At 45.8% G+C, this 22337-nt stretch overlaps 1 protein-coding gene across 2 annotated transcripts in view; it reads right to left on the reverse strand.

Moving 5' to 3' along the window:
• The window catches only part of RBM6 (RNA binding motif protein 6), a 57815-nt gene that overhangs the window by 9108 nt on the left and 26370 nt on the right, over positions 1–22337 (reverse strand). For both annotated transcript variants that reach the window (XM_086846243.1, XM_086846244.1), the window contains exons 7-14: positions 7164–7238; positions 5543–5603; positions 4031–4099; positions 2677–2928; positions 2013–2173; positions 1196–1293; positions 666–708; positions 33–93 (exon numbers count right to left, since the gene is read on the reverse strand). In XM_086846243.1, the coding sequence (XP_086702369.1) occupies positions 33–93; positions 666–708; positions 1196–1293; positions 2013–2173; positions 2677–2928; positions 4031–4099; positions 5543–5603; positions 7164–7238 (820 nt within the window). The remainder of the gene's footprint in view (positions 1–32; positions 94–665; positions 709–1195; positions 1294–2012; positions 2174–2676; positions 2929–4030; positions 4100–5542; positions 5604–7163; positions 7239–22337) is intronic.

A 22337-nucleotide genomic window follows, 5' to 3' on the forward strand; every position in this document is an offset into this window, starting at 1 on the left:
CCACAGTAGGAGTGAAGCAGAGTTTAACTTACACTGTGCTCTGGTGCGTCTCTGTGATTCGCCACCTCTCCTGTCTCTCATGCCCCTTCTGCCCTGGAGTAAGTGAACAACACAAACGGTCAGAGATACTTTAACAAACATCATACTGCTTCTCCTCCCTCTGACAGCCCAAAGTTCAGGAGAAGAGCTCATTTAGCCATCCTAAACAGAGCACGAGCAGACACAGCTTTTCATCTACAGAGCAATGGACAGTGTCACAAAGCATGAGATCTCTGCAGCTTCCATGAGGGCGCTCACAGCAATCCGTATGGAAGCCTCCACCCCATCCAGTATATGGGAAGAGTCCTGTAGTCTAATAACAAACACTAAGGAGACATTCACTCTGGGAACTGAGATCAGCCAGCAGTGAAATCACTCTATAAAGTGTGGCATCAAGTAACTTCCCCCAGCAGCACTCACTTGCACTTCTATGCACATGATAAACAGTATGAGGGACACAGCAGCAGTGGGCACATTTGAGCATTAGTACCCAATCTTCAAACGTGGTGAAACACATTCTGCAGTTTTTCAACAGCCCAAAGAGAAGAAGCCTGACACAGTCAGGCCCATCACCCTGCAGTGCTCCCTCCCTTTAAGCAACCTGCAGGGAAGCTGTGCAGACCTACCGGGCCATAGTAGGAATTGTCACCATGCTCCCCATAGTCATTCCTGTTGAGATAAAGGTTGCAAGTTAATGGCAATTTGGTTTTACATTAACCTCAGTATATCCAAAATGATCAGCAGGACCAATAAAGGCAGAAAGACCATCTTTACTGGCCACATGTTGGACTGCATCTATCCCAGGGGACAGACTTGGCAAACCACTGTCTCCACAAGAAATATGACTCCACTCTACTGTGTCTACAAAGATGAATCTCTCCACATGTTTTTTAAAAAGCTGAATCCACTATTTCCTGCAGCACAAGATTTGATGGCTGGACAACAAGATGCATTATGATCAGTAATTCCATTCTGCTCAACCACTGAAGCTTCTTCAAGCTTCAATGCCTTCACTTCTCCAAAACTTTTTTTTTTTGGTTGTAGGAACATCTGTGCTAATTCCCATGCCAAACTTTAAGCACCTGCTCTGACAACAGCATTCTAGCCTCACTGTACAGCATGTAAAGGACAACCCCACTGCCTCATCTGTCTGTACCTTCTCCTCCCTGTGGCAAGATTCACTTCCAACGTACGCCCATCAATGCAGATCGGGGGATCCAGGTTCTGCAGTATCTTTAGCAACCTCAGCGCCTCCTGTAAAAGGGAAAGGAATATTACTTTCCATGAGAAGGAAACAGCACATTTTCCAAATCCAGTCTGCCTGAAAGGAATGTTTTGTGCTCAGTAGGACAAGAAACACAACACTAAATATCGAAGTGTCAGTATTTAGCATGCAACAAAAGGGATAAATGCAATGTGAGGTTCTCTGCTTGTCATATGACCACTTACAGCAGCCAGCTGGGGACAGCATTCTCCTTGGGCTGCCAGACAGTGCAGCACTGTGGCAACTGCTGCCCCAAAGTGTTTTAGTAAACACCCTCTGGACTAACATCAAAGAACAGCTATGGAATCTGGGAGCCACCCAGACACAGAAAATGTGAGCCCTCCAACATGGGACGGTCTGTTAATTTTAAGATTCTTGCCTTCTACAAACAAAAACGATTGGATTCAAGTTCTCTGCAAACAAAATAGCTATGCAAGAAGTGTTCAAGTTTAGAGTGTCTAAAAAGAAATGTACTGAGGTGAGAAACTCTATCAGTGTCACAGCTTGTGACAACAATCTTTGACTCCTAAAGCCAGAGAACAACAGCTGTAACAGCAAAGTCCTGTACCTCGTCAGACAAGCAGAAGAGAGGACTTGCTTCAGCACAGCAGCCTCAAGTACAGGGATTTCTTGTACTTCTGTGGTTTCTTCACTTCTACAGCTATCAGATGCCAACAGATGGAGCAGGTCAAAGCAGGAAAGTACTTACAGCATGAGATTCCAGCTCGATAAAGCCGTAGGTCTGCCCCATCCGCCCAGCCTTGTTCTTCATGATGCGCACGCTGGACGTGGACAGACGCACGTATGGGGCCAGGAGCCCCACAATCACCTCTGGGGGGGTGAACCGCGTGATTCGCTTCAGCATGATTGCTGAGAGACACAAGCAGGGAGGTGGCCCGAGAAGAAAAAGTAGTGAAAAAAAGATAATTCAGAACCAAGTTTACTGTGACTAAACCCACTCAAAGCAAGAGCACGGCTTCTTGCAGTTGAGTTGCAATGCCATTGCTTTTTTTCTCTCCACTTTGCAAGACGTTCCAGTTATCACCTCCAATTGCTAACCTTTCCTTCCCAGAAAACAGAATAGTAAGTAGTCACTTCTCAGGGCTCATCCCAGGGTAACTGCTGGCCCAAAAGACTTTTGAAGCTGTGCTAAGTTAATTGCACCACCCTAAAGCCAGCTCAACCTGAATTAATTTTCCTAAAGGCAGTTAGTCAGCACCTTTGGAGATGGACAGCCCTCCATTACTCTACACCATGGATTTGCACAACATAGAAATAGCCTCCAGAGGTTTTAGTGAAATGCTGCCCTTTCTGCAGATGGCCTCATGGAGTGCAAGCAAGAGGAACCCAAAACTGGTCTTTGTGTCACTCACTTCTGCTTCCTCCACCATCTGGTGGTGTGGCTTCCTCTGCTTCCCTCTGAGAGGGTGGCTCCTGGTGCCGGTCCATGTCCCTTCTCTTCTCCTGTGAGGGTCGACGCTCTCTCCCTTCATCTCTCTTCCTTGGCTCCTGTTCCTGAGGCTGACATTCCTGCTGTGGAGCAGGAACTGAGGGCTGGAGAGGCTGCTTTGGAGATCCTGGTTGCCCTGACAATTCTTGCTCAGGTGTTTCAAGCTTTGTCTCTGCTATTAGAGAGGAGAAATGAACCGGTTTCACATAAGAATATTTCAGTGGGTATTTTTTTCTCCTATTTTCTGGTCCTTGCAGCAGTGCCCCTTATAAAGGACAACCTGTACTGCCTGTTGCATATCCACTGTCTAACACTTGGCAGACACAAAGTGTGTTCAGGTACTGTCATCCTTCCATTGCTTTGTTTTGTCTTGGGCTGCTTTACATAACTATTCTAGTCAGAGACAAGAGGCTTTTTGGCCTCCTTTTAGGAGTGGCTCCTGCCTGAACAAACAATAATCGGGGATGGATTCAGACACATTCCTTCCATATCCAGGATAACATGTATGGCAGTGATATCCTTACTATCCATGATATCCTCCTGATCATCCACAGCCAAGCAATATCAACTAGTAACTGTCACCCTGTTTATATGCTAGAGGAAAACTGGGTTCAGACCACCCTGAGAGAAACACATCCATAGTACAGTCCCAGATTTTATCAGATGCCTACTGACCACAGCTGAGGCAGAAACAATGTGGGAACACCCTGTCCCCCTAGTCTAGCTATGCTATTCAGAGAACATAAATCCCAACAAGTTCCTGTGCTTGAAGGCCTCTGAATGGCCTGCCTTCGCTGCAAAAGAGATCCCTACCTGAGCTTCTAACACTGCTGAAAAGGGAAGCCAAATCTGTGAAGCTGCAAAGGCAGATACCATCAGCCCAGCACCTGCTGCTGAAGCCTCTTCCCACAAAGAGAAAAAAATGAGGGTGCAAGACACGGCACAGTGAAGCTTCCCTCTTTAATGTCCCTGAGAGCAAGTCCCTGATCTCATTCTGTTTGGGCAGTGGGCGGCATGGCAGAACACACGACAATTTTGCACACAACTGTTGGGAAAGCTGCACAGCGCCTTGCTTGGCTGCCAGCACAGCTCACCTTGGACAGGCTTGCACTCGTTTGTCTGCAGTTTGTAGAGTGCAGAGTTTTGGCTACAGAACCTCATGTAAAATTTGCATATGAAACCAGTTTGCACCTGCAGATGTGAAAATTGCCTGTGCAAATCACACAGACATGAGCACAACTCTAGAGATGGGGAGGGCAACTGGGCAACTCTCTTACTGAATTCTTGCTCAGCCGACGTGTCCTCTCCCTCAGCACCACCTCTGGACTCTGGTCCTGCTCTGCTCCCTGTAAGAGAGGCACACTTAAGTCCATCAGTCACAAAGCATGCCAGAACTCATACAAAGCTGCAGTAACCACTGTAAATGCCTAGGAAAGTTGCTTTGTGTCACCCAGTCATAGAGAGGTTACCTTATTGCACCCTCTCCCAAGAAAAGCAGGTCAGTAAGAAGCATTCACCACACTCTGTCTCCACAGCAGATTAAAAGTTCTGTTTAATTTGCTCCTGGGCAGCTTCATTACAACCCACAGCTGTGTTGGGCCAGCTGTGTTAATTTTGTCTTCCCAGCACTGATGGAGAAGCCACAGAGCACGGAAAGCACAACCACAGAGACAGTGCTTCAGTAAATAGAGATCTGTGCATCAGCAGTTGATGTATTGCCCTTCTGACTGGGGTAGGATGGCAATACATGGAAGTCTGCTCAAAGATACAGAGTCAAGGCTTACACAGTGGCTGGAATGCATAGGCAGTGCCAGAGGAGGGTGGAGAACTCACTCGTGGCACTGCAGACCCTGGTGCTGCACCAAGGGATGGTGAAGGTGGGCACAGCCATCATCCCAAAGAAATCAGTTCCTCAAGGAAACGTGTTTTGGCTCTTGTGCTCTCTCACCCCAGAAATCAGAGGTGCTGGTGGGGTGAGGAGAAGCTCCTGGAGAACTCCTCATGTATTTTTTACAGCCAGCAAAGTGAGTTCAGCAATTTGAATCCTGGATTCACCTCTAATTCCTCTCCCGAGAACAAGTGATAGGATAAATGGAAATAGACTCAAGTTGCCCTGGGGTAGGTTTAGATTAGATATTAGGGAAAAAATCTTCATCAAAATGATGGCCAAGCATTAGAACAGGCTGCCCCAGGAAGTGACAGAATTACCACCTCTGGAAGTATTCAAAAAATGTGTAGGTGTGGTGCTTAGAGACATGGGATAGTGGTGGGCTTGGCAATGATGGGTTAATGGTTGGACTTGATTTCAGAGGTCATTTCCAACCTTAATGATTCCATGATTCTGTGATCCTCATCTGAGAGTCTCAAAAGTGAGGCAAATCTAAGTCTCTGAGTGACTAAAACCATGCAGCTGCACCTCCCAAGGTGGGTCAAGGAAAAGCCATCTCACCTACAGCGAGCAGCAGCAGCTCACAGTCCCAGAGGACACACAATTATAACTCCCTGGATAAAAGGACAATACCAGACAATAGGAGGGAAAGGCTGTGGGCAGTAAGATACCTTTCCACCAAGCCTCAAGGAGCAAAGAACCTAACTGTGATCCATTGCATGTAACATTTTTAGTGTGGACAAGCAAAAAGGGTCTAAGTGAAGCAAAACTAACAATCCTCCCACACACTGCTCAGCTAGTCCACCAACAGGGATACCATGGGAAACCAGAAGAGACACTTACTTGTCCAGGATAGATGAAACTTTTAACCAACCACGCTCAGGGGACCAGATATACTCACCATCTCTTGGGAGCTTGCAATAGGAACAGGAAGATCTGTAGCCCACAGTACACACCTTACACTGCAATGGAAGATGGACAGCATGAGGAAGTCGTGTTTTGAAGGCAGTGGGTACAGCCTGCTCCAGAATTCCAGACTCTGCAGAGTGCTTTCAGAAAGTAGCAGCCATGAAAAAGTTACAGTGATGGGCAATGGCAGCGGGAGCCTTTGCTGGAATTGCAGGTAAATGCTCATATGACTCACAGCTGGGTTTGCCTTGGGAACAGGGCTTTCGCACAACTTCTGAGTACACATTTATTCACTAGTCCTTGAGATGGGACTCTTCTGCCTCTCAAGTGATGCTGGAGCAAAAGCTCCCTGCTAGGCACAATTTTGATTCAAAGGGTTCAAAGTTACCTTGGCATTCTCTAACCTGAACTCACCCCTCAAGCAGTGACAAAGTCCTTATCTGAGCTGAACTATAGGTACTGATGTAATTTAGAGAGTTAATGATGAAGTGGCTGCTAACCAAGAGGCAGAACTGAGCAGGCTTGGATGGTTATCCCACCTACAGCCACTGTGGGGAGAGCCAATTGCCCCATTTTCACAGCTCTCTCCAAACACAGCACTCCTGACTTCCTCCTTAAGCTCTTTGCAAATGTATTGCTTTTGTTTTATAGCAATTTCTTCCTATGAATGAAGCCTTGTCGATGCTCTGGGGCACAAGAAATCTCCCTCAGGCCACAGCTACATACAGCAACAGTGGGGACACACAGTGCAGCCATCTCAGTGCACTGAGAGCTGTATGAAACTGCTGCTTGAAACTTGTGTCTCCATCTCTGGAGCGCTCCAAGCAGAGATGAGGCATGGAGCAACAGCTCTGCTTGCAGCTGAGTGCATCCAGTCAGCTGGATGAGGGTCTCTGTAGCCCAGGGTGATGAAGGTAGGACTGTAATTAGAACCAATCCCTTCATGTCCTGCTGCAATCTCTCAGCCTGCAGTCAGTGGGAATGTAGGCAACAATCCTGTCCTTTTTCCAGCAATCACCTCCAGCCTGCAACCACAAGTTCCTGTACTGGAAGAACCCTGGGGAGGGCACAGGAACAAACTGACCCTTGGGCAGCTGTGCCTTCCCAGAAATGGACCAGTTCCAGCGTGTGCTAGACTTGGCTCATGCTGCCTAGACTTGGATCCATTTCCATGCTTCCTTCCCTGCAGCACTTACTACAGTCACAGCTAGACCACAGGTTCCTGTGTGAGGCAGAGGGGTGGTTACACACATGAACCAGAGCAAAGCCTGTTCCATTCCGGTTGGCGGAATCACTACCTCATTGTGGTTTTTAAGGAGAAAGGATCCACATGCTATTTTTTCCAACATTTTCAAAAGGAACCACAGCATAGGGATAAGGCTGCTCTATGCATGAAGAATCTGGCTACCTGTACCAGAGCAACACGGATGCAGAGGTGGGACCACAAACAAGCTAGGCAAAAGCACAGTTTAGAAGGGGCATGAAATTCAGGGTAGGTATTAATTACTCTGAGCTTACTTTGGTCACCAAGCAAATATCCAGGACTCCTCCGAGCTGCCACTGCCATGAGTGCCAGCAGGGGAAGCACAACACAGCTCTGAGCACATACTTACACGTTTGCAGCGCCAAAACTCTGGGCACGGAGTGTATTCAAGGGTCACTTCTTTGCCACCGATGGTAAGAGTTCCCTGTTGAGACAAGGGGGTAAATGACGGAAGTGCCCAGCACACGCAGGTCACTCAGAGGCAAAGAAAGGGGTGAAAGATCTGGCTCCTAAAGGTTTTGCAAGTGAAACAGGGTGAAAGGGGGAGAAAGTCTCCCAGTTCAGTTAACTGGAGCTCTGCCATGAATGTGGGAGGGAAACAGCCTGCTCTAGCACGCGGCTTCAAGGCTGTGTTAGCTAGCTCCAGAGGAACCAGGCAGGAGAGGCCTTGCCACCTCCCAGGAAGAGCAGAGACAAGTAACTAAAGTGGGAAACTGCTTTAACCTGCTTTAGTCCAGGTGCTGGCAAGGGGCAGCTGGACAGACTCCCTCATGCCAGCCACCACACCAGGCTGGCCTCAAGGCAGCTACTTGAGGAGGAATGCATGGAAAAATCCTCTCAGGTGAGAGAATATTCATACTTGGGTTAGTCTTCATGCCAGTCATGAAACCACAGCTTTTCTTCAGAGAAATACACCAGAAATCTGCCACTGGCTCTGCAGCCAGCCCTTCCTTGCTGAGGCTGGCCTCAAATGCCTGAGCAGCAGCACCTGAGGGGCTCCACTGCCCACAGATACACTGCTTCCAGATCCACAAGTGATGCTTTGGAGATGTACTAACACACCCACAAGCTCTGCTGAAACGCAGATAAAATGGGTCAAGGTAGGTATAAGTCGCCTGGCTCCTGCCTGGAGCAGCAATGATTCCTGGTGGCTCCCATCTGCCATGGACAACAGGCCACGCCTGGGCACACAGGATGCAGGCAGGCCAAGTCACAGGTGCACATCTCCTGTCACTGGAGGCACTGCCAGACCATGCAGCCTGGATTCCCCAATACCATAGTTTGAGACTCAGTATCAATAAAGAGACCCAGACCCAAGTCTGTCAGGAGAGCAGCTGCCTGATGGCACACACACACGTCAGAGAGCTGTAAATGGTCCCAGCCTATTTTGGGGACCTCTGCTGAGTCAGAAGTTTCCCAGGTACTCTGACCCAGTAGCCTCACCATGGAAAAGCCCCCAGTGCAAACCATGAACATGAGAAAACAAGTTCCCAGAGTTATTATTCAGAAGTCATGATACACCCATGCATATACTGCTCTGCAGAACGTGAGGGAAATGCTAGGGAATATGCAAAGTGGGAGTGAAGAGTTCACAGAAGGGAATCACTGAGTGGCAGTACAACAATCCTTTAACTCCCACGAGAGAACACAGCAGGGTTCCACCACCTCCCCTCTTTACATCCTGCCTTTTATGAACCAAAGCCATCCTTTCCTACCAGGCCCGTGCTGAACACTTTCAGGGGTTCCTTTCTGCCACCCAGCTGCTTAAGCACTGCTTTCCAACATGGATTTGCTTTTGCCTTACAGAAAGCCGAGCCATTCCCGGACCTTGCTGAAGGCTGGTGTGTGCACCCAGACCACATTGCTGCATCTCTGGAGAATCTGCTCAGGGTCTATTCAGAGCAGGGAGCATTTCTCACTTTACCTCTCTACAAGAGGCTTTACACCCTCTTCAAGGCATGTGAGGAAACACAAGTGAGAAGGGCAAGTGGAAATCAAGGCTGACCCACTGGAAATGCTGGTCCCCGAGACAGACATGCTCCCTCTCCCAAGCAGGGCATCCACCACATACTCAAGAAATGGGCAGTGCCAGGAGCAGGCTAGAAATACCCATGGGTGCCTCAGGACACACTGAGCAGGAGGAGAAGGCAGGGTGCACATCCTCATGAGCCCAGGGAAGTCCATGGGAACAGCAGCCCCTCAGCAGGCAGCTGCAGCCCTGCCTACGAGCTCAGGAAACAAAAACTCGATTAGAGAACATCTCCTCTGGCAGGGCAATCCGTCACAGAGCTTCATCCTTCTACCAGCCATCGAGGACAAACCTTGCCAGAAAGTCTTAAGATTATTTTTGGTTTTATGGAAAATGGTATTTAAGTGCATGTTGTGCTGGTGGTGCTGGTCCCTTCCGCAAATTCCATTTTTGGAGGCTGCAGAAAGTGTCACTTGCATAATTACTCCCTGATTTCCCTAACACCCTGCTGATTGCCTGCTCACTTTTTCAGCAAGCTCTCTCTTACTGATTTCTTCTTGATAAAGTAATTTTCAAGGTTGCAATCATCATTTAACTCTCCAAAATGAGTCTTTCACTTAGGACACACATTGTCAGGATTCAGCAGCTTTGAATTCCACATTCTCCCATTTTGTTACTAGATCCCATCACAAATATTTTCAGAACCTTTATTTCCTCTAGTGCCTGTCTCCACTTACTCTTCTTCATCTAGATCTTCCTTTACTGTGCATAAATTTTGGGGTAATAATCTAAATTTCTGTCTAATTGAGCAGATTTCAGTTGAGCAAATCTTGGTGAAAGGACAAAGATTTTCTGAAAATTTCAGGGAACAGTGCTAGGAGGGGAAAAAAATGGTAAGCCTAAAGTATGCCACATATTGTGTCTGGCACCATATCTCTTCCACATTCAGGCATTTTATCCTGGACTTTTTCATCAACCTGTACTATGTCTGTTAATTCCTCTGTATTTTTAATACCCTGTATTTTGGAGCAGATTGGCTTTTTCTAAGTCAGAGTGAAAGAGAAATGTCTCTCTGGTCTTCCCAGTCAGGAACCTCCCCCTCATAACTAGCAGTAAACACAGAGTTGACTCACCAGTAAAGGGTTTAAAAGGCAGCACAGCCTTGCAGTACTAGGACAGCAAGCTCTCAGCCATGGAAATGCCCAGATTTCCAAGGGCATGAACAGATTCTACTGTTTTCTGAATCACCAAATTCATCAAAACAGAGCATCAGGCCTTTACTGCTGGGAGCAATGATTTGTGCTTCTGTTTGATACCTTTCAAACACAGTTATACAAGGATTTTTTGCTTAGAGGTCATTGGAGATGCAACACTGAATTCTAATCTAAGTGATAGAACTCAGTCCCAGGCAGTTCAGCCACTAAAAAATCTGCCCTATGGCCAAGTATGTAAATACCCCTGTCAGCACACTGATCCATGGAGCAACCCTACCATGAGCTGGTCCTAAAGAGCTGTGCCAGGAAACCATAAAGCCTGTTTGTAGAGAGCACACACAGTGCAGCCAAGTCTCAAAGCTCTTTACTGAGCAGGGACATACCCCACAGGAACAGGTTGCTTTTAGAGGGAAAGAAAAAGGAGAAAATCCCTTAGCCATGATATCCACAGGTGATGCAATCCTTTCGAAAGCACTTTGAAGATTGTGTCAGCAGGGCACGGGGCTTCAGCAGCAAAGCTAGTTTTACTAAAGCAGTTTTCAAGCTTTTTGTTCCCAAAAGAAGCATTAAAGAATACCAGGAAGGTAGGCCTACCAGTGAGAAAAAAGCCAGACCACATCATGCCCACTTTTGAGGTTAGGTTTAGCTCACCTATAGTTTACCCTGTTTGTAACAGCACTGCTTTGCACAGAGCCCAGCCTGGCTCTGCAAGTACATGAGCACTGAGCACTCTGATCCTGCTTCCTAGGGAACCTATGGAGCTACTGCCAGGGCCAGGAGACAGATTGCTGCAGGTCAGGCACTGCACAAGCCACCGCTTCAGCTGCTTGTCTGTCAATTAGCATTTACAGTTAGCATGCTGGGATTTTTCATGCTTGTTGACAGCCTTTTAATGATGATGACTGGGGGTTGAGGAGGGGGAGAACTTGCCAAAAAAGTATCTCTTTGCTCTCAAGACTGAGATGACAGAATAAAAATCATCAGTGTCAAAGCTTTTGCTAACTGTTTCTCAGAAAAAAAATTAGAGCATCCAAGAGTGACCTAGAAAACTGGAAATGTGGAAGGAGAGCTCTCAGAACACAGCCACTCCCTCAAATCAAACTAGGCTTCTGCTTTAACTGAATCTATCCAAACACTAAGACCTCCAGTAAAATTTCACTGTCGACCAACACCACCATGGACTGCTGTGGAGGCATGTGCTCCAGCTCTTCCAGGGGGATGGCAACAGCCATCCATCCAGGATGCCACCATCCCGAGTCACAAGGAAGACTGTGAGTGCCTGACTTAGTGGAACAGCAATTGTCAGTGTCACCTTTACAGGTGACACACCTGGGGCGGCACACATCAGTTTTGGAACGGAACCAAGGCTCAGCTACCAAGCACACAAATCCACAAGGATTAATAAGCCAAACTTTTCTTCTTGCCTACAACCCCAAGGTGGTGCAGGAGGTGCCTCCACTGCAAGTGAACCATCTTCAGACACTCTTCAGCAGCTGGCTCATTCACAAACCAAAGGCCACATTAACTAATTAATTCCTCATATTGCTTGTGATCTGATTAAATGGAAAATATCTGTACCATGAACTGAAAGGTTCATGTATCCTTCTTACTGAGTAATAACCATGCTGGAAGACTGATGTGGTTCAACATGCTAAAAAGTAACTAAAAATACCATTTGTAAACAGATAAAAAAACTGCATACGAAGATTATGACAAAAGAATGCTTATGGGCAGCACAGTAAAGCAGTCACATTAAAATACCAGAACCAACCTTGTTTATACGATGTTAATTCAGCCCTCTTATGCATATTTACTATAATTAGGATAGTTATTCAAAAATCAGTATACATCCGTCATTTAAAAATTATTTAAAATGATTAATGACAAGTGTTTATTGCCTTGGGAATGCTCAGACACTACCCCAGGAGGCAGTCTGGGAATGCAGTGGATGCCCCTGGTCCCAGCAGCACTTCCCAGAATAAAAAGCTCTTACCATCCTCAGGGTATGTTCCAGCCCTGGCCTCCAAATGCAGTGGATGGCACAGCACAGGAGAAGAGGGGCTGACAGCACAAGCCAGGTTATCTAATTGGAACTGCAAATCAGAATGCTTTCAGGTTCTGCTCCTATTTGAGTATGGATTAGAAATGCAGATTTAACAACCCCCAACCGCCACACAATGCAGGTTATGTAATGGCATCCTATTCCACTGGCATGCACCATGCAGAGGCTGAGTGGGAGCTGGCAGGGAGAGCACAGGGTTCTCTCCCTGACAGGATTCACCTTCAAATTAGGCAGGCAGGTGAGATCAAACACCAAAGGTCTCCTGCCCGTGGAACTGAGGAGGCAGCACCTTCCTGGGACAAAGGAGAGAATAACAAACCAGCTGGATGTATTTCAGAACAAGATCATTACAGCCACAGAAACTGTGGCTTCTCATCCCCTGTTTTCCATATGCTGAAGTTTTTATCTCTGAACTCATCAGCAGCTGCCGTATAAGGGACTCAACTGTACAGAGCAACAGGCAGTACATCTGCTTACCTCTGACAAAAAGCAGATGAGAAAAGCTGTGAACCCACAAATCACAATCCATCTGTAATTAAACAGTTAGAAAACGGAGCATGAGGGGGAGCTAAAGAAACAAGAGCAGTCGAGGCTGCTGCAGGGTACTGCAGCAATCTGGCATTTCCTGCAGCAAGAATAACTACAAGCAAATTCCTCATGAGGTGGGATTTTCCCCAAGGCTCTCAGCCTCTTTCTCAAGCTCTCAAACCAGTAGCAGCTCAGGAATTTCTTTTTATTGGCCTGATCTAGCACAGCATCCATCACTCTATTGCTGAATGGTTGAAGATAAGGTTCAAGACATACCAGGCAAAAGGATGGTTTGAAAAGTGGTGGATCCCTGAGGATCCAAACAACTTTGCTGTGTACTAATATTACAGATTTCCATCAAGACTAACACTGAGATGACACCTGAAAACATAAACACTGTGCTAGTGGTCACCCAAAGTGCAGCATATTGGCCCTTGGGCATCAGAGACATTAAGAAGCTCAAGAGCACGTGGCATCACCTTGAAACATTTAGCAGTAAAGCATTTATTTCTACAGTGATCCAAGGCTAACCAGCATGGCATGCTCCTGGTCTTCAAGGTCAGGGGAGGCCTGAGAGTGAAGGCCCAAAGGTCACCATCCATCCTGAGCTGACAGAACACTGCTTCAGGCACACCACTGATGGGCATATTAAACAAAATTGGCACTAACACAGAACTGAGCATTAGGAAAATAACAGAGTGCTAAAGATTCAGTAGCTAAATGTAACAGATTAAGATGCTATATAAGGATTATTTTATCCCAGATAGCTCCTGGTGCTTCTTTTTCAAAGTCCTTTTATTCAAAACCCATAGCACTGGACCATCCACTGTGCCACACAAGCTTCCATATCTACTTGCTCCTTCCTGCCTGGTTATCCAGGCCATTTGTCCTTTAGCAGAAGGTGCCAGTCTGCATCCTTTAAGTACCTTATTTCCACAGACACCCCAGCTAGCCTGCTGAGACACCTCCAGCTTTCTTCCTACGGTTTCTAAATTCCCTGGATACCAGCCATACTCTTTTTAAGCAAGTCCCAGTATCTTTCTACAGCTCACCTCCCCCCACTGATATCCTTTTCGCAAATACACACAGAAATTGCTTTTCAGACTATGCCAGCTCTCTACATTTTAATGCCTGAATTTTGAACTCCAATTCACTTCCAAGTTAGGACTCTCAAAGTGCTTATCTTCTAAACACAGCATTTGCTTCGCTTGTCAGCACTCTCAGCCCTGCTCCGAGAGCACCAAAACGGTGGGCACAGGCAAGCTCCCAATTACAGCTCCAGGAAGGATAACAGTGATGTGCTGCAGCTGGGGAAAACACACAATGTGCACAGGACCTCACATGCTCAAGGGCCAGCTTTGGGCAGCAGGTGATAGGAATAGCTTCTGCATTTCACCCTTTAAGCAGATTTCAACACATCTGAAAGTTTTCTTTGATCCAGTGAAGCCAAGTGGACTTTCACCTGCCACTCAAGGCCCTAATGCATCTCTGCCTGGCTAATGCCGACCTCCAGCTTCCCTCCCTCCTCTGAAGAGGGCACCTTTGCAGATCAGCTAGAGGATCACTGGGAAAAAAGTAAAAATTTTAAAATTAAAGCCTTTCCTTTACAGCATAAAGGAGTCAGAAGATTCTAGAGGCCAGACAGTGAGGATCTGGGGACAACAGCTCAAAGAGCGATGAGATCTGTGCTCTGGTGTTACTGGCTGTGCTTCCACTCCACAGCTAAAGAGAAGTACGGATGATTAAGGCCATATAAATAGGTAAGTGGAGGAGGCCATGCATGTGAGTTTCTTTAACAACTAGACTTGATCTTAAAGGTCTTTTCCAACATAAATAGAATCTCTAAATCAAACACTCATGCTTAGAAAAGTATCAATCAGGTTGAATCCTCTATTTGAAAAACATACTTAAACTATCAAAACTGAAGAGTATTTAAATATTTAGCATATTGAGTATTATTATTCATAGATGGCTCTAGGGAAGGATCCACATGGTTCTGCCTCATCAATATTCCTTGACTTAGCACAGGCTATTGCATGGACAATGTTTGAACAACAGCTGCTTCACAGAACCCCTTCTCTCCCAACACAGGGACTTCCCTTCTCTCATGCTGCTCTAAAATGTGGCTCTACTGCCTGGACATATTTCTCACTGTTCTTTTTTTTTTACATGGCCACCTTTTTTCTCAAGGGTCATCTCATCCCATCACACTGTTAAACAATATAAAGCACAAGCACATTAACACAATGCACTAATCCAGTCCAGGACCTTCCTGTGCACCTCCCTCAGGGATACTTTACAATTAGCAACGGCCATAAGGAAGCTGGGAAACAATGAGGAAACACCCAGCACCTTAATCATAGGTTGGAAGCACAAATATCAAAACCTTTAAGAGCAATCCCTATGCAAAATCATCGTGGAAAAAAAGTCAGGCTGGAAAGCTCTGCCTTAGAGGGGTAAATTTATTGCTAGACAATTCAAGGCATTTAATTAAGCATTCGAAGACCCACACACACAAACAACACATGTTCTTCCACTGGAGCATGTACCTATGGGATTACACACCAATTCCAGCACCTGTACAGTGAACAGAACTCAGGATGTTCTGTGCAGCAGCAAATGTTTGCTAAGAACACACCAACTGTAATGGGGAAGGGCATGCTCCAGAAGCTCCTCCAGACACACCTCCAAACTCCCTTCTTAGGCACTCTGAGCCCTCCCAGGCACTGCCTTCTCTGCAGCCAGTGCTCAGGCAAACTCCCTGCAGGACAATCTCTCTGCTGAAAGGAAAAGACCCAAAAACCCTGGGAAGCAGAATTGCCTCTAAGAAAAGACGGTTTTATCCTTAGAGACATCATTTCTCAATATTCCTAAATTCCCAGTTAATGACAGAAGTGGGTGTCTGATACTGCCTCCCAGAGGATAAGAGCCCTGCCATTTGCCACCAGTGGTACACCACTTACCTGTGTCCTCCCAATGATGATTCCCAGCACATCACCGTGACCTTGAGGTGGCCTGTCCAAAAGCTATATCCAGATCTTTAATGGTCACACCTGGACAGAACCTCAAGGCAGCTGGCCCCTTCAGGCTGACACCTGTACAAATTTCTGTGTCTGAGCAGATGCTGCCTCCTAAACTCCTCTTAGGAGTTGATTTAGAAAACAGCTGCTTTAACCTCTTGGGTCAGTATCTGCCAAGAAACCTGATATGGCATGAGAACAGTTATCCAAGCCCACTGGAGGGAAATTATTTTTTCCCTGCCAGCCTGGCTTGAGTGCAACATAATGCTAGTAGGTGTCACAACTCCCTGTGGGACCCAGTACCTCTTCCTTTTTCAGGACACCAAGATTTAAGAGGTTCATTCAGGCAACTGCACTGCACACAGTCCAGAGGTAAATTCAGATCGTTCCTTCCAGGTCAGCTCCCAGAACTGCTGAAGAAAGGAATTCAGTGAATGCCTTGTGAGGGTGCAGAAGTAGTGACTCTCCAGGCTCCAAGGCTCTGGTGGCTGACTTCACCTCTTTGGGAGAGTAGAGCCAGAGAGATGAGTCTGCAGGACAGCAGTTCCTCTGATAACCCTGACACCAAAGAAAGAAAATAACACAGTTCCCTGTTGTGTCAGAAGTGCCTCGGCATGGCTGAATTCCTAAGGGATTGAGAAGGGGAAACAGCATGCACAGACATCTCCCTAAACTGTCAGATAAGCTGCACAGTGGTGGGTGGCTCAGATATTGTCACTTGAACCCCCTGTGGGACTTGAATACCTGGGGATTTAGTATCTGGTGGCTCAGGACAGAGACTGGCCCGTGCAGACCGAGGGCAGCCAAGCACAGGGGCTCTCTCACCTCTCTGCAGCAAGCACTGGAGCACCAGAGAGGTGATGCTTTCAGCTGCTCCTCTTAGAACCAGATGGATCAATCATTTGCCTGTCATTAGGAGGTGTCTGTGAAACTTCCTGGAATTCACTTCTTATATTTAATGATGTGCCCAGTACACACTGGAAGGAATAAAAAAGAGATGAGCTGAGTTAATGGAATGGACAGAGAAGGCAGCAGTGGCAGTGGACATACCAGTTCCACATGAACCAGGCACAAAACAACAGCTTAACAGTGGAAAAAAATGCAAACCACCTCAGCACTCTTCTCCAGTGGTATCACAGGTTGGGAAGAATCAATCAGGCTTTCAAAACCTTAGGGCTATAAACAGTAAAATACCTGAGTCATCATATCATTAATGTACAGCTTTGCACCGTGAGAAAGCTTCTTAGTGAGACTTCTCAACCTGGTATTAAGTGTATGAAAATACATCTTGGGATTCTTAAGACTTAAAATTACTTTCTCTGTTAACTCTGCTCCTGAGATTCCTGATGGAAAAGTACATCAAATGTTTGCTTGGGCTTTAAATGCCATCCTGACTCAAATCTGGTTCATGAAGCCCATCTGAATATTGCTAATTTCCTGTTTAGACATGGACTGTACATCACAAAAAAAACTAAGATTTCCCCTGTTGTCTATGAAAACAGAGAAAATCACGTTCATTTTCTTGTTCTAAAGACAGTTTCAGAGTTTTGAATACTTAAATCTTGTATTTACAGCTTTATAGCTTTGACCTTCATTAAAAATGTAATTCCTTATATGACAGACTTGATTTTAGACCCCTGTCCTTCAGAAGCTGTTTGTTCATCCTGTGGAAGGCATAGCTAACTGAACTTATAGGTGGCCTGAAGTGATGGAGATGCAGGAAGACATTTGCATGCAACATCTGGTAGCTGTCAACACACACACACATTGCAACAGCATGACAAAATAAACCATCAGGCAGAATGCTCCTCTACATCTGATAGCTTTTGTTCTGCAGAAGCCAGGAAGAACTTTCCACCTCCGTCCTGTCTCCTTGTACAAAACAGCTCCAAGATTTTCCCACACAACCCTCTTCTGGAAGCAATTGTAGCCAGGACTCAGTAAGTTGGTCACACAGTGCTACTCAGGACCTGTCAGTGGCTGCTCCATTCACAGGTTCCCTGATATGATGGAAGAAGAAATTCTCCCCCTTATGTGAGAGGATTGAGGAAGTTGCCTTTCCTCAGCAGTGCAGAGAGATTTTGCCTTCCAGCACTCTCAATGCTCTTCCACTTCATGTGTTTCCTGGTCCTGCACAGATGCAGAATGACAGCAAAACTCCTGATCTCTGGTGTTGTAGCACACTGTGTTTCTGTGTTCTCCATAGGTATTAAAGCTTTAATAAGAGTCTAGGAGGTGCCCTGTGGCTTGCAGGGGAATGGGGCGGATAATAACTCTGTGTCCTCCTGTGTTAAATACCTGTTTCCTTGTTGCCTGTGATTGATGGATAATGACACAATGGCCCACTTAGGCGTGCCACCCCCATTTTCCACGGTAATAATTTCATTTCTAGACAAGAACATTAACAACCCAGTTACAGTCAAATGGAAACAGAAATTCACAAATAAAAGTTGCTGACTGCCAGAGCTTTGATCTTGCATTTTCAGACTTGAATCTGAATTTAATATTTTACTCATGTGAGTCTCACAACCCGAGCAGAAAACAGCAAAATTCAACATACTCCCTTTGAATGAACCCCAGTTCCAGGTAGCCAAACTTCCGTTATTTAAATTGAAAAAGTCCAACACAAACTCAGCTGGGAAGAAAACAGACTAAAATCCACATCTGAAAGGAATTCCAGCTCTCTCTCACTATCAAAACTGTAGACACACAAAAAATATACATAATTTCTACAGAAGGGTAGGCAGACCATTTCTTTGAAGAGAAGGAAACAGTGCTTCTGACTTCTTCCTTAACCCCAGGGAGTGTGCAGTCAGACATTCTTTTTTCCACCTCTGGAGTCAACATTTTACCTTCTTGTTTTCCAGCAATCCAACACCAACAGTGCATCAAGCAATGGAAAAGCAATTGCTGCTAAGATAGCACAAACGCATGAACGAACAGTTCTGAGGCTGAAGCTCACAACGACTCATCAAGGGAAAATTGCAACATTTTGGTGTGCTCCCACTTATCAAAACAGTCCAGATGGAGTCCTAGCGTTATAATCTGGCTCATATGCTTGTAAAACATATCTGGTGTTCCCCTCGACATTGCTGGAATTGGGCTGAGGACTCATTGGACTCAGCCCAACAGTTTATGTCACCTCATTCTCAAGTGACGGGTCCTGTGCAAACCATTACGGCAAAACCGTGATAGAATACGGTCTCACTCTGGAAATGAAAGTTGTGCATTCACTGAGATGTCCTGATTCACAACTGAACCCGTCCAGACATTTCCCTCTCACTGCCTGCTCATCTCCCTTAAGACACTTCAGTCGTATCATCAGCACCGTCCACTTCTAAGAGTACAGAGGGAATTTCTGAGTGCAGCCGCAGTTTGGTTAGTCACCAGCTTACTTAAAGGATGACTTCAAAAGCATCAAAGCAAATTAGTGCCATGAGTCCTACTACTTTCATATAGGAGCTTGATCAAGGGATTTTACATCCTAATCCAAAATCTCCTTCTGACCATATACACAATCTATCAACTGCACGACACAATCTGTCCTACACCTGATTTACCACGTTCCTTTGAAGCGCTCTCAGGCTACAAGGTACATACCTTCCAAATGGTTACACAAGAATATACTGAGTTTCTACAGATCTTCACAGAAAATCAACCAATGATGAATGCAAACACAATAAAAAACAGAGTCTGTAACAAAGAGCAGCCAGCAGTAAACCATCGCTCTTTGTTTTAAGGTGAAACTGCACCTATGCGTAGCACATACAGCATAATCTATGACTAACATTTCCCCACTGGCACACAATTATTCCATTAACACATTAGGAGGAGAGGACCTGACAGCTCCAGAGACAGGGTGCCATCTGTATCCTGCCCATGCATCCAAAGATTACTTCAAATCTTTCCTAGCTCAAGGCAAGATCTCACCTAGAAACAAATTCAAAGGATGAGTGTTCCAGATGCTTCATCGCTCAGCAAAATGCTTTGTGTACTGAAAATGACCAAACCAAAGCTATTTCTTAAGGAATGCTCTGCCATTGAGTCCTCTACAACACAACTTTAGCCCTGTGGAAGGGGCAGAAGCAGACTTACCCATGGAACACACTGCACTTTGCATGCACAGGCAGAAGTTCTCAAGTACCCCCATTTTTACAACATCAGTGTTGGGCATCAAAGGTCCAGCTGTCCCATGGTGGCTCCTCACTTTGAGCCACCAGTGTGGGGAATAGCCAACCTTTTCCTGCCCAGAAGCTGTGAATGATGCAGCACAAAACTGATAGATCACACAGCCAATCAACCACAGAGGACTAAACACCTATCTTGTCAATCACTCACAGATCAAATTTCAGGAAACCACAGTTATTCCCTCCAGCTCCTGGCATTGTAAACAGAATAGCTAATCCAACAGAGAACAACTTGATTATCAAGGCATTTATAATCTATAGGGAAAGAATGGTTATTTCCGAGTTACATCATTACACAGATTTGTTAATGTCAATGGGCAAAAAATTCTAGCAAACCCATCACCAGAACAGAAATGCAGGGGCCAGGAGGGAGAGCAGTGTCATTTTAGAGAAGGGTAGAGTGATGCTTTATGTTAAACAACCTATTTATATAGCAGCCCAAGCCAACCTCAGCACACAGAATAGATAATACTGTAATATACAGCAATATTTGAGTCCTGAGATAACCCTGCTGGGACACACATCCCCAGCAGGAATCAGAGATACTGAGGAAGTCCCACTTAAGCATGTGCTGCATGATCCAGCCAGCTCACCCAGAAGCTGTCCTCTGGGACAATCCCATCGCAGAGCAGCAGTTCAGCAGCAGCAAACACATACAGTCCCTTCCACATGGGTAAGATGAGGCTGAAGGAAAAAGGAGGACAGGATTTTGGAATGCTAGCAGGGAGGTGGAGGGACATGGCAAGCTGGGAATCACACAAGTAGAGCAAGAAGATGCAGCTTCACAACTCTTCTAGTGAAAAGTGAACTTACTTTAAAACATATTGGGTAGCATGGTTTGCCTCTTGAGGCAAGGCAGGACAGAGCTGCCAAGAAGGAGGTTGTAGTTTTTTTATCTGGGTAGGGCTGGAGAAAACACATTGATGGGAAGCTACTATTGGCTGAAAGGAAGAGTGTGTGAAGTCTCTGGCAGAGATCTCTTACAACCTTCTGTGCCAAAGGAAGAAGGACTAGGAGGATTCACACGGCTTGGAGAGCTGAGATGACAGAAGATGTTGAGAAGACAGAAGAGAAAAAGGTCCAGAGAAATATTTTTGGTACTTTTTGGCAGTTACATTTTACAACAAAAGCCACCCTTCTCTGCACATGGAGGGTCTCTGCAGCACGCAGAGGTTTACCAGTCCTTCCAAACAAGCAGTGAATTCATCACAGCTTCATTGCAGGATACACACATGTACACCCACGCACCCAGCCCTGTCACAGGTCACTGCAGGCAGATCCAACTGCTTATTCACAGGCAAGTGTCTGCCCAGCTCCAGGAGCTTCCCACTGTAGGCTTCCATACTGATCTCAAAAGCTTACAGCTCCAGATAAATGCCCCTACGATGTGGTGATTAGTGAGACACAAGAGGGAATGAAAAAGTGATTGACTCAACATGTCCAGCCTCCATGATGTAAGGCCAGGGTGAACTCGTGACAAAGTCACACACTGAATCAGATACAAAAAAAACCCAAATCAGCTCTGCTGCCTGGAAATCCACTCATCCCCTAGCCTGTGGAGAGAACTTTCCATAGGTCAGGTGGCTCATAAAAATTCCTCCAAAATGTGCATGTTTCCCAAACCATTAGGATGTTTACAGAAGAAACTGCCTAGGTATACAAACCTTTCCCTCACTCAAAGGGAATACTCCAAAAGCAGATTCTAGAAATCCACACAGTGAAAAGCAGGACAGGCTTTGTGGGGGTGAGGGAGAGCAGGGGAAGAAGAGATGTGCTAATGATACAACCTGAGCAAAATCCACACACCTAATAATGCAACAAGAAAAGCAGAAGATGATGCCAGCTGTGGATCCAAAGAGGACAGATCAAAAGCAAGGCCATCTCCAGCACCCTTAGCCTAACACACAAACGGATTTCAGTGTATTTGTGGACATGCCACCACCACACTCAACTGCAGGTTAAAGCTAAAGAGACAGACTAATACTGTCAAGTGAATAAATGATGGATACCAGACAGCCTGTGAAAATTCATTTGAGGCAGGTGTCATCTTCCATTATAGAGGGAATCTGGCAGATTATAGAAAAAAAAATTTCAGACTCCACAATTAGGCACATTCTACCAAAAGGAAAGCAATTAATTTTGATGGTTGGACACACATTTTTTCTTGCAAATTGCAACACAAATTGCCTGTACCACAGGCTTCAATAAATACTCCAAGGCTACAGGTCACAGGAGAAGTTCCATTCTCAGGATAAGCACATGCTCCCTCTTTATTTAATTGGAAAGCCAGAGAGTTGTGGCTTGTTACTGCAAATGTTTTCAGGACAGAAAGTCCTAAGCTTTGCCTGCTTGTCACAGCATCTTGTGGATTTTAACACCAACAGCTACAGTTAAAAGCCTGTGAAATCTGATCTGCACCAGAAGCTCTGTTCACACAGAATACAGAAAGGCCTTGAAGTGAATGGATACAGGGGAATAGGCTCAGAGCAGGAGAAACACACAGTTGATGTTTCTAGTTGACAGGAGTGGGACATGCTCAAGTG

Source organism: Cyanistes caeruleus, chromosome 11 (genome assembly GCF_971803275.1).
Source record: "Cyanistes caeruleus chromosome 11, bCyaCae1.hap1.1, whole genome shotgun sequence".
NCBI classification, from domain to species: domain Eukaryota; kingdom Metazoa; phylum Chordata; class Aves; order Passeriformes; family Paridae; genus Cyanistes; species Cyanistes caeruleus.